Source organism: Coffea arabica, chromosome 8e (genome assembly GCF_036785885.1).
Source record: "Coffea arabica cultivar ET-39 chromosome 8e, Coffea Arabica ET-39 HiFi, whole genome shotgun sequence".
In the NCBI taxonomy this organism is placed as follows: domain Eukaryota; kingdom Viridiplantae; phylum Streptophyta; class Magnoliopsida; order Gentianales; family Rubiaceae; genus Coffea; species Coffea arabica.
Window position 1 is genome coordinate 49,080,468 of NC_092324.1, and position 12,535 is coordinate 49,093,002.

The 12,535-nt window shown below is 35.8% G+C and overlaps 3 protein-coding genes across 3 annotated transcripts; all 3 read left to right on the top strand.

Annotated features, from left to right (window-relative positions):
- The first annotated feature begins 851 nt into the window (after positions 1-851).
- Positions 852-6,243, top strand: LOC113704975 (vesicle-associated protein 1-4-like). Its single transcript, XM_072062087.1, has 14 exons — positions 852-959; positions 1,046-1,087; positions 1,512-1,566; positions 1,670-1,740; positions 1,832-1,913; positions 2,329-2,444; positions 2,634-2,771; positions 3,918-3,957; positions 4,052-4,122; positions 4,336-4,417; positions 4,780-4,892; positions 5,012-5,161; positions 5,538-5,629; positions 6,004-6,243. The coding sequence occupies exons 1-14, from the start codon at positions 954-956 to the stop codon at positions 6,032-6,034; spliced, it is 1,089 nt and encodes a 362-aa protein (XP_071918188.1). The 5' UTR covers positions 852-953; the 3' UTR covers positions 6,035-6,243.
- Positions 6,244-7,534: 1,291 nt separating this feature from the next.
- On the top strand, positions 7,535-8,892 carry LOC140013040 (small heat shock protein, chloroplastic-like). The gene is made up of 2 exons (XM_072062019.1): positions 7,535-7,903; positions 8,225-8,892. Exons 1-2 carry the CDS (start codon positions 7,669-7,671, stop codon positions 8,644-8,646), a joined length of 657 nt encoding a protein of 218 aa, XP_071918120.1. The 5' UTR covers positions 7,535-7,668; the 3' UTR covers positions 8,647-8,892.
- Positions 8,893-10,145: 1,253 nt separating this feature from the next.
- Positions 10,146-11,219, top strand: LOC113703018 (heat shock 22 kDa protein, mitochondrial). The gene is made up of 2 exons (XM_027224225.2): positions 10,146-10,457; positions 10,546-11,219. The coding sequence occupies exons 1-2, from the start codon at positions 10,226-10,228 to the stop codon at positions 10,881-10,883; spliced, it is 570 nt and encodes a 189-aa protein (XP_027080026.1). The 5' UTR covers positions 10,146-10,225; the 3' UTR covers positions 10,884-11,219.
- Positions 11,220-12,535: the final 1,316 nt, after the last annotated feature.

Here is a 12,535-nt window from a genome sequence, read left to right on the forward strand (position 1 = left end):
TTGCTTACACTGTTAATACATTTTTTAACTATATTTTTATTTTACATATATCACATTCAGAAAAAAAAAATGCTACAGTATATTTTTTTTAAAAAGAAATTATCCCAAATAATCTACTATTTAAACAGTTTTTATATATCATGAAAATAAAATGTAGAAAACTCAGCATTAGCTAAATAAATAAAATTCTTCAACGAAAATGAATAATTTCTACCATCCTATGCTATTAATTAGCATTAAAAAAAAAGAAAAAGAGAGAAGTTCAGGGCAGCAGGGAATTGATTTTGCTTATCGCAATAAATCTAAACTTTGTAAAATACAAGAATTTGAATCACAACTTATCTATCAAGAAGCTATCTTAGTTCATAAAACATGGACTTTTTTTTTTTGATAATGTAAAACATGGACTTTAAATCACAAAATTCTAGCCCTCCAACTATACTATTATTAGCTGACTTCAAGATCGAGATGGAATTCATAATTTGAAAAGTATCCTAAGAGCACAATATAGGAAGTTTCACAACTATCGTTGCCGTACGAGATTGTGCGGCCGTGTCGTAGTAATTTTCATGTTTCAAATGAAATTTCTTTCATTGAACAAATGAAATGTTTCTACCCTCAAAGGCTCAAACAAGTAATTGACATGGTTTGGTTCCCCTCCAAATAAGAAGAGGAAAAAGAAAAAAAAAGTTTGGCATTAATTGATGTGGTTCCATATGTTCTTGGCTTTGCACTACCATTATTATGTTCTACGTAATTTCTTAAACATTTTAAACTATTTTCCCCAATTGACTTGACTTTGTTATACTACTATAATAGAATCCTAATAGCATTAGATGTTGCCTTTTAATTTTATAGAGACTAACAAGAAGCATTCTTGTATTTTTGACATGTAACCAAGAATTCTCCCACATCAACAAAGCTTGTTTTCGGAGCACTTTTGGCTGTAGACAATGGAGGTTTGCATGAGTTTGAGAGTTCCTTTTTTTTTTGTTTTTTATTTTTTTTGAATGTTCTAAAAAGCTTTGGATGCTGGTATCTTCAGGTTGTTGAAGCATCTACTCGTAGTCTTGACAATTCCTCTGAGGTAAAGGGCCTTTGCTTCTGGGTTTAATGTGCAAAAAACATGCTCATTTACTCGTGAGAATGATTAGCTGGACATCTGCAAAAGAATTCATAATGCTAATCATCTTTGTCTGTTTTCCCATTTCTTGAGTCTGCAATATCCTTTGGCATGAAATTTGAGATAGGCAGAAAACATTTTTTTTTTGAGCTATTCTGTAATCAAATGGGCTGAGTTATATAATGATCGAGGTAATTGGTTTGTCAGAATCAAGCTAAACATTAACTCTTTTCATTAGCCAGTGAAATATTTTCGCGTATTACTTTTCATCATTGATTAGCTTTGTGATAAGTATTAAACAGTTGGCAGTTAGTTTCTTCTGCCAAGCCTTTTTATTGGTCCTGCTGAATATTTATTCTCTCTTTTTGTTACTTTATGAGAGTAAAAGACGCCAAGTGGAGGGAGGCTTCTCAAGATAGAACCTTCGGAACTGAGATTTACCTGTGAGTGAGTCCCTATTGTTTTGCAATCAAGTTTTCTCAGAGTTTATTCTTCCTTCTGCATTTGTTATTTAACAGTGCAGTCTTTTATTGGTTGTCTGGTCAGTTGAGCCAAAGAAGCAGATATCTTGCTGTCTTCACTTGTCTAATTTGATGAATAGCCCTGTTGCTTTCAAGGTATACTTCACTTCAATACCCTATGTGTGGATTTTCTAATCTGGTTGGTTAGGTTAGGCTTTTGTAATCTCATTGTTTTTCTCACTTACAGGTTTTAACGACCAATAAGACTGTCTATGTTGTCCGCCCAAACACTGGAATTATTTTGCCAGGGACAACATGTGGTATCACAGGTGGTAACAATTTTTTTTCCTTTGTTTGCTTTTCTTCTTCAACTCTGTTTATTAAGACAGGTAAAAGAAATCAAAACATCGTCTTAGGTGTTTGATTCTTTGGTTATTGAAACTATGAAAATCTTGTGTTATTTCTCCCTTCCATTGGAACAATTTCTCCGACACTGTTGAGTTCAATGAGATACAAGTCTCGTCGAAACTGAACTGTATGAGGGTCGAAAACTGGTCTTTCCTGAATGAAGCCTAAATTTGATGAATTGATCTATTTGTTTTTTATGCTCTTGCAAAAAAAAAAAAAAAAGGGCTCTCTGAGATTGATGTAACTTTCCTTTGTTCTCCTGCATTCATTGTATTTGTATTTGATAAAAGAAGGTGCTGTTTCTGAATATTATGCCTCTTGCTTCAATCTCCACAGTTACAATGCAAGCTCAGAATAAGCCCTGCACAGCCAAGCAATGCGAGGACAAATTTAAGATTCAAAGTGTCCTTGTCAGCGCATGTGCAGACTTAAACCACATCACCAAGAATGTGGTATGTCATATGATTGTGCGATCAATTCATGAGTTTGTCAAGAGTTACTAATTGAATGGCAAACTTGCATATGCATAATTAAATTTTACAATTTTCCTTGATGCCATTGTCAACAAGTCAAAAGTTGTAATCACCCACTTATTCTGCATTTATTATATGCAATTAAAACTGGAGTTTCCTCTTGTATAGTTTGATAAGGAGGAAGGGTTTTCTATTGAAGAATACAAATTGCCAGTTGTTTACCTGTCCACAGCTCTACCACTTTCGCTGGAGTCTGAGCAAGCCAACACATTGCTAACAGATGGCACACATTTGAATTCTTCTCAGGTTTTCTGTCTTATATAGCTGCACAGTTTTTGTTTTGAACTAGTAAATTCGGAATGTTTGATTTCGAATTCTTGTTTTAAATTTGTGTTGTTTTGTATGCCCGCATCAGTTCTTAAAATTCATGTCAAACCTTTTGGTTATAGCCTACAAATACACATCCTAGTTGGATTTTTACATCGGTACATAGAAGCATGCATTCAATAATTTGATGTTGTATTCTAGGATCGTATTGGAGTGCAAACTATGATTCTGTCCAGCCTGATATGTTTTCTACTAATATGTGGCAAATAGTTTACAAACCATCTGGAGTGAAAATCAGAACTAGAAGCAAGATTTACATTCTCTGGAAATGTATCATTAAGCAACTAGTTTAGGTGCAGAAATCTGCAAATCATCCAACTTGTGTATACTGGAATAGATTCCTTATCAAAATCAGGGAAGTCGATGCTGAAGAGCTAGAAAATGTATATCAAAACCACCAAAAGATCATCTTGAAACTAAAAGCATTTCCATTAAGGGATAGACATTTGTATGAATCAGAAAACGAATGTCTTCCATCAGCATTTTTATCAGGCATTTTTAGCTTTCTTCTTGCCTAAAAATGTTGTCTTGCCTCTACTGAAGAGGCTCAGTGATGATTTCTCCCCAACTATGTGCCTCCTTTCAGAAGGCCATAGATACCTTTGTATTTTCATGTATTTCAATGATCACATCTTATAGCACTACCAAGACATGTCTATGTTCCTATGAAAATGAGTTCTACCTTCAGCACTTAATTTATAGTTTTGACAATTTTCTAGTTTTACCTTTCCTGGATTTTATTTTTCTTGAGGTACTCTGCGAACACATAAGGAAGATAGAACTGGTCTGCACAGTTAAATTTGCTTGGCATCAATGAAATAAAATGTAAAAGTAAATGCTTTTGCAAAAATTCCTTTCCACACAAGTACCCAGAATTCAGATTGATGAGTTTACAATGAAGCTAGTTTGGGCTCATGACATCATTATTCATCTGATAAGTGTTATGAATAGACCAGCTGACCTGTATATTCTATCCTAGCCAAGTACCTCATTTTTACAGGTACCTTTTCATTATGAACTGATGCAAATTAACACTGTTCTCTTCTTGTCTTTGAGGGTAAAAAGATGAGCACAATGGAGATGCCTGATGTCATCAAATTTCCTTGTAAGCACCCCAAACCTTTTCCATTCTTTCTATGGAGTTATACTCACGTTTGTTTGATTTCTTTTTGTTGTCTTTAACTGGACGTATTGGACAGTTGAGGCGAATAAGCAGATTTCCAGTTCTCTCCAATTTTCAAATACGACTGCAAATTATGTTGCTTTCAAGGTGATTTTCCAATATTAGGGGCATATTAATCCTTAGAGAATTTACATTCTCATCTATTCTACAATTGCAGATATTTTTAGGTACATCGAATTTCATTTGTATGATGTCGGTGGAGGGTTTTCAGAATTTTCTAGCATATCCATTTGAAACAAGAATTAAATTCGTTTGCAGTTCTTCTTGTACATGCTGAAGTCTGAAGTACTTTGTCTTCAGGTCATGACCACAAACCCGAAGAACTACAGTGCTCGACCAATCCGAGGTGTTATGGTTCCTCAATCTACATTTAGTATCACAGGTGTGATTACCTTTCGCCAGTCACCCCTCCCTTTCCTTGCACAAACTTTGCTTCTTTCTAATGCCAGAATTTTGAAAATAATCAATAGCAACCTGTGCTAGATTGTACTCTTATGCGAAATTAGAGTCTTCGACTTGGTGAAACCGAGCACAATGAAGATCCTTTCTGGTCTCAACCCCTTTGTTGCTCAAATTCTACTTGACACCCCATTTTTTAAGGGATATTGAGTGTAAAACTCTTACTGGTAGACAAAAATTTCGGCAATGTGGTATAAAACATCTTCCCAGTCTTCAAGATTCTTTAAGGTACAGCAGGTGATCCTTCACTAACTCTTGCTCTTTTGTTAATTTTCTTTGCTTCAGTGACAATGCAAGCTCAGAAAGCTCCTCCGAATGCACCAAGCAAGGACAAGTTTCTCATTCGAAGTGCAGTTGTTAGTCCCAGTACCACGGAAAAAGACATCAACTGGGACCTGGTAACTCTATTATTCTTGAAGTGTCTATTAATGTCCTCGAGCAAAGTGAGAGTGCATAGGCACTGGACTTGCTAATTCATGAAGATGATAACCATGGAAATGTGGTGATCCTGTTACAGTTCGGCGAGGACGGACTGGTTAAGGACCATAAACTGAGAGCGATTCATACTCTGTCACCCAAAGCAGCAATTCCAGTTGCAGAGGGGTCAGAAGAATTTTCCTCAGAAAGGGTGTTGCTGATGCAAGATGACAGTTCGAATAATTCTCAGGTTGTTGCCAAGTCCCTGAACATATTTCCTTTCTTATGGTCGGCAATCAGCAAAATTGTTACTCAAACTCTAATTGATCCGCTTACTTTCCTTCGCCCCATAGTTTATGCACTGAATATGTGCAGGAGTTTATACCTTTTGAGCTCGAATACAAAGACTAGACAATCGTTTACATCTTCCTTTCTTCTGTATGCGTTACAGTTGAAGAACAATTAGGCACTTTTTAAGATAACCATCGTCCACTATTAGATGATATGCTCTGTTCATGAAAAAGCATGTGTCAAAATTCAAGATTACTCCCGTTAGATTTTTCTTTTGCTTGGATCTCGCTTTAGCTTGTGAAGATTGAAAAGTTTACTTAGGTTTCCGAATGCAGGAAATCCCATGGCATGATGGCGAGACAATTATGGGTACTCCATCTATTTTTGGCAGGATTTCTGACTTTTTGGGGTTGACTTCCAGGCCCAGGTAAGTCGCAGCCAATTTAGGTGGATCTTTCTTCTTTTGTGTGGTGTCCTCTTATTCTTCTCGGTGGTTGACATATTGTGATTTCATCACGGTTTTTATTCGAAGAACTTTCTTGTCTTACATACATGCATTTCTTTTATTAAATAGTCCTGCATGAAAATTTTGAAGTTGGAGATTATTCTAAAATTTTAGAAATGGGATTTTTACTCTTTCAAGATTGAGTTATTTTATTTTGCATTGTAATCCCGTTTGAATTGTTCATTTTGGTGCTACGATTTATCAGTGTCAACCTTTTTTGTCGCCTTTATGCAAGAATTTTGATTCTCCTACAGTACATCCGTCATTTTTTAACCTTTTCTTTTTTAATTCTTAAGGTCTTATGATCAGTACAAAAAGTTAGTGTGATGAAGCTGATGGATGATTCATTGGGAGGAATGGAAGAACTTTTGGTCAATGCTCTGTCCCTTCTTTCATTTTTTTGAATGCAATATTATAGGATAAATTGGATTACAACACTCTCCATTTGTACAGAATGTTAACCATAGGATGCAGTATGTGTACGGTTACTTACACAAATGTTACTTATGATAAGTGAAAAGGTATTTTACACCAAACATATGCGCACGCATTATGCAAAGTATTAAGACACAAGTGTGCATTTGCACAGACTTGCAAGCAAAATGCATTTGAACTTTATTCAATAATCTAATGTATTCCATGTGAAATTGAATTTTTTTTTTCTTAAGAACTTGGTAATAGATTTAATATACAATTAATTTATGACGTAAATGCATATAATTACAATTATGGTCCATCTATTTTTGTTCGATTTATTTTCACTTTTTCTTTTAGGTTCTTCTTTTAACAAATAAACCCACGCTCTCAAATTTGAGTCCACTTATAAAAAGCGATTCAAAATCACGGCATCTTTAAACGATAGATACGACAATATAAAATTCCTAAAATCAATGAAGTGGACCATCTTTTTAGTCTATAATTGTTGGTTAAGTCATATCATCGCTTAACATAGGATTTAGGATCTCACATTTTAATGACTTATAGTTTGTATCCTAATTTTGGGTCCTATGATCAGGCCTTAGCTGCGCCAAACTCGCTGGACCCCTAATAATGATAGTACACAACTTATGTTTTCAGTCTGGGACCGAGCATCGACTCGATCGAACTCAGGGATTAATGAGTTCGATCGGGGTTGAATCGAATGATGTCAAAAATAAAAATTATTTAAAAATTAAAATATTGTATGTAATATACCTAAGAGCATGTTAATATTAATAAATGTATATTCATATATATTTGATGTTTCAAATATATTTAACAAGAAAATACAAAGAAATTAGAACGATTAAGTAGCAATTTATATTATTTAATGAATATTAACAAGTTTAGAATTAAAATTATAGACTTGATTGAAAAATAACATCAAATTTTAGAACAACATTTATAAAGTATGAAATATTTGAGATATATTAATAATTTTTAACAACTTAGAGGTCAAAATATAATATTAAAAATATTTGACCTTTCTTTTGACTCCAAACAGCTCTTCCAGTCAAATTTGGTTTTTGATCGTATTTGATCGAGCTTTTATCCACCTGATCTTTTAGAATAATTTGGACCAAAGACTCGACTGATTCTTGATTCGATCGATCGGATGGACAAGTCCGGTCCGAATTTAAAAACATACACAACCAAACCAAGCCCAAAGTTCAGCTTTGTGGACGTGCCAATGGAGGGAATTCCTAATCCTTGAGATGGATCAATCCAAGTCCTGAAGTCTTGATTCTAGAACAAAACCTCCAGAAACTTCTTCACACTCTGGAATTTTCCACACAAGAGAGAGATGCGCCTCCCGCTGATTCCAGCTCGTTCCTTTTCCCCTTCTCCACGTCACCGCCTTCCTTTATAAAGCCACTCCGCCCATTCTCCGCTGGTACACAACGGTCAGTCACCAAGCAAAGCTTGATATTCTACTAGTACTCTTTCACAACCTGAAATCAGATTCGGCAACCCTTTCGAAAATGGCTTCCTCACTTGCTTTCCGAAGGGCTGCGAATGTTTCTTCACCTCTTCTCATGAAGCTTATCGATGTTGGCTCTCTCCGTACCCTTGCAGCTGCTCCTTCGATGGTGCGTTCTTTCAATACGAATGCTCAGATGACGACTTATGGTGAGGGTGACCGGAGTGTTGACGTCGAACGCCGCCCCGAAAGCGGTGTCTTTCGCCGACGGGACTCTTTCCCCAGCTTCTTTTCAGGTACTAGATTTCCCCTGCTTTCATCAAAATTGTTCCTTTGTCTTTGTTGTGTGTACGAGTCAATTAATTTAGAGCCATTTAGGAAATTTTTTTTCGTTTTCTTTAAAACAAAAAGATCTTCGATGCCTTAATTGATACTGGCCTGATGTTAGCTGGTTAATTCAACGATCGATACTCGATAATGAAATGGTGTTAGCTATTTTCTTCAAAATTTTCTTGACAGTTGGGTATGGGAAATGTGATTTTGATGATTGATTGATTTGGATAATGGTGCGGAATAGGAGGTTAACATTTTTGTTCTCCTTGTTAAAAAACGAGCAGATGTGTTGACTCCATTTTCACCGACGAGGAGCGTGAGCCAGTTGCTGAACCTGATGGACAGAGTCATGGAAGACCCATTTCTAGCTGCTCGGGAACTTGGGCCAGCGGCGGTGTCGAGGAGGGGCTGGGATGTTAGGGAGGGCGAAAAAGCGCTGTACATCAAGATGGACATGCCAGGACTGGACAAGGAAAATGTGAAGGTCACGGTAGAGCAGAACACTCTGGTAATTAAAGGAGAAGGCGTGAAAGAGTCAGAGGAGGAGGAACATGGAAGGAGGTACTCGAGCAGGCTTGATTTGCCGCCTAATCTGTACAAGATTGAGGAGGTCAAGGCTGAGATGAAGAATGGAGTGTTGAAGGTAATCGTCCCCAAAGTGGAGGAGGAAGAGAGGAAAGATGCGTTCCAAGTTAAGGTTGATTAAAATTAAAGGTTCTCTGCGTAACATGAATGATCAAGAAACACGTTTAGGATGAAGGGTTGTTTTTGAGGCTTTAATTTGGGAGTTTTTTTTTTATAAGGCTTAGTGCTTTTTGTGGTCAGGGTTAAGAGTATGGATTAAGGAAAATAAATGTGAATTATGAGTGAGGGAAGAGTTTGTAAATGCTGGCTGTCTAGACACTTGAAGAAGCGGAGTTATAATTAATGATATCTCTGTTTTGAGCTTGTATCTTCTTCTTCTTCTTCGTTACTTTTGTTTTTCCCTTACTTTTTTTTTTTTTTTTCTCGTGTGTAGGAAGGAGAAATCAGTCATATTATCTGCAAATCTGAAACAATCTGCAAATAAATTGCTTATGTGACTGATGTTCTTTTTAGGAAAATAATTGCCAAAACCTGGAACTATTGTGTTATAAAAAAAAAAAAAAATGGACTGGTAAGGTAAGAGAAGGTGATTAGGCTAGTGCCCTATTCTTCATGCGAATTAATTGGAGGCGATTCTTGTGCAGATTAGCCTATCTTTGCCTTGTGCGTTCAAGCTAGTAATATGCATTCTTTTGGCAAAATTGTGCGAGATTTGGCAACTGAACCAAACAACTGCACGCTTGTTCTTTCTACATAACAAGAAAAATGAATAAGAACAATTTAACGCAATTTCAGAATCAATCATCAGATAATCAAAACATGAATTAACGTGTGAATGGGTTGTTCCTCGGAGGGAGATTTGGGCTTTCTAAGCAAAGTTAAAGGGCTCACTGGCCACTGGGATGCTGAAGCCCACAACGCTGACACTTAACTACTTTTTGGTTACCTTCAATTGAGTGGTAAGGAAACGAAATAATTGATAGGTGTTGTTTTGGTCAACGTCATTTTTCTTGGTTGGGAATAAAATCAAAATTATTTTAGTGTGAAATGGCTCTATCTTTTGCTATTTAACATTAATTCACTATTTGAAACAGTATACTAACATTTTTAATTTCCTGTTTCCAAATAAAAAAGCTACCTTTTATACTCTTTTTGGGTTATTTGTTGTGGTAATATGTTAATAAAAGAATGGATGATAACTAACGTACATAAAAGTAGACCTGCATAATAGCTTTCTTTTAATGTATATGAAGTACTAACCTACAATTGGACCTCTACCAAAGTATAATAATAATAATAATAATAGCCTTGTTTGGATTTCAATTTTTTTTCAAACAGCTTTTATATTTTCATGAGCATATTTTTTAATTATTTTTTTTTATCTTTCATACATCTTAAATCGATACAATATACTTTTTTTTATAAAAATTTTAATTAAAAATAGTAATTCAATATATTTTTAAATAAAAACTACAGAAAATAGCAATATAAATGACTCAACAAAAATTTTCATTTCCGGTCCAAGTCAAACTCTATTAATTTTATTTAATCCTAATTTCCTTCGTAGTTTATACTTAATACTCGTATGAGGTCCTTTTCTTGTACAACAAGAATTAGCAGTAAAAAACTACTACTGCTCAGCGGTGGGAGAAACCTGCCAGATTCTGTGAATTCTTGGAAAAGAAGTCAATTCAATTTCCATGGCTTTCCTCATGGCTATGAGGAGAACCGCGGCCTCACCTGCATCCTCCGCCCTTTTCACCAGATTCCTCAACGGCACCGTTCTTAAACCCTCCGCCGCCGGCGTTGCCCCAATAACAACTAGTTCCATCACTTCCAGCATCCCTATTATCCTCGGAGACGAACCGCGCGTGACCCTCAATGCCCTGGGTGGTTCTTATCCCCGCTCTGAACAGTTTCCCATTGAACGCGGTAATTAGTTTCCCCACATTTCTTCTGTTTTTCTTGCTTCTTCTGGTGAAAAGGGTCGATTTAGATTTCGTTTCTCTGTTGATTTCAGGTGGGTACTCTGATGAATACATCAACCCCTTCCAGACTTCGGGCTCGCGCGGGGCTTACGAGATAAACCATGTGGATGAAGGGTTGTACGTGAGGATGGAGATGCCGGGGATTGATAAGGAGGATGTGAAGGTTTGGAATGAATACGGGACTGTTTATGTGAAGGGGATAGGAAACAATAAGCAGTCAAGATTTGAGAAACTCAGAAGGGCTTACAGTGCTACCATTGAGATTCCTTCAGACACTTTCCATGCAGGCAAGATCGAAGTTGACGTGAAGAATGGTGTTCTTAGAATGTTGATTCCAAACAAAGAGAGTACTAATCTAGGCCAAGTTTGAGTGAGTTTCCTAACAAAACAATCATGGGTTTTATTGGGAACCTTTTGGTTGGATTATGTTCAGTAATCAGTACTTACTAGCAATTGAATTAGCCTAGTGTTGGGCTGCATTTGCAGAGTGAATATGGCGTTTGTGATTATTTCTCTTGTTTTCTTTGCTTTCATGGGCAATGAATTTCAAGAAAATACGGTTGAATTGTCCATGTGATTGCTCCAATTAACTATTTAGTTGGAGAATTTTTTTAGTTGAAATCATTTCAATAATCCTTCTTTGGTTCCACTTGATGAAACCATTGAGCTTTATTAATTAAACGTGGTATGCATTGCTTCTTGCTCAGTTTTGTTGTTGATTTTGAATTGTTTCCTACATCTGTAGTTGTAGAACCTTTTCCAATTTGATGGATTTTATTAATTTAGCTGAGAGGATTGAGCCAGGGCATTTTTGCTTGATTGCACAAGTATCCATACAAGATCTCTGTGACCATTATCTAAGTGGCCGATATGTTCCTCGAATTTCAAGTCTCACTATCTTACCAGGCAAATTATAGAGCCCATCTGGGGTTAATAAATGAATGCTAGACGATGATAAGCTTGTGCAAATTCATAATTACACGAGTGTTCAGCTGTTTTTGGAGTTGATTGGTTACATTCATTTTAGGTTAGAATTCTTCCACGCATAAAATTAAGGTCACAAACCTTTCTTCTACAGGACCTTGTCATGTCCTAATTGTCACAGAAAAAAGGCCAAAAAAAAACATTATTTGGAACAGGTTGTACACCTTGGTGATAACTAAGATAATAATGTATTCCAATTATTTAAAATGCTTCATTTCATTTGTGCCGAACCTATTTAAATATGCATTATGACTTTGCTTTTCCAAGTACACAGAAAGATTGCAAGCTACTCGGATACTGCTCGGAGCAGTGGAAAGATCTTTACGTCATAAATAAATTCTTTAGTTGAAATGCAAAATTTTCTTGTAAAATATGTTGAGTAATTATCGTTGTAATTACTTCTTATTGCAAGTATATAGACACAAGTCTGCTTGCTGCCTGAAAATGAGGTTGTCAAGATTAAGTCATGTTATTTTAAACAAAACTTATATTCCATTAAACTAAATTCAATAGAGTCTATCTAACTCGACCTCATTATTTCAATCTATAGGTGTTCATTGTCTTAGACCTACTTACAAGTGTTTTCCTATTTTTGTTGGTTTCACATACTGCAGAGAGTGCTGCTAATCCAGTCGAGTCGAGTCGAGTCGAGTTCAAGCAACTGCTAATCGAACTCGACTCAACATTTATCAAGCTAACTCGAGCTCACTCGATTAGTAGTTCGCATAGTTATTAAACCCAACCCGAGAAGGAATCCGGCGAAGGAGGTGGGTCAACGGGTTACTGGTTGAACCGGTGGGTGAGTGGTTGAACCGGTGGGTCACTACATATATTTAAATATTATATTTCATAATTATTTATATAAGATATATGATATAAATTGTAATAAATAATGCCATAACAAAAGCTCATTTAATTTAATTTGTTATAAAATAATTAATTCATATAAGAATCAATCAAATATAAAGTTATTTATTAATATACCAAACTTCAAGTGTAAAATTTTATCTATATTTAGTGTAATTATCTAGCTTATTT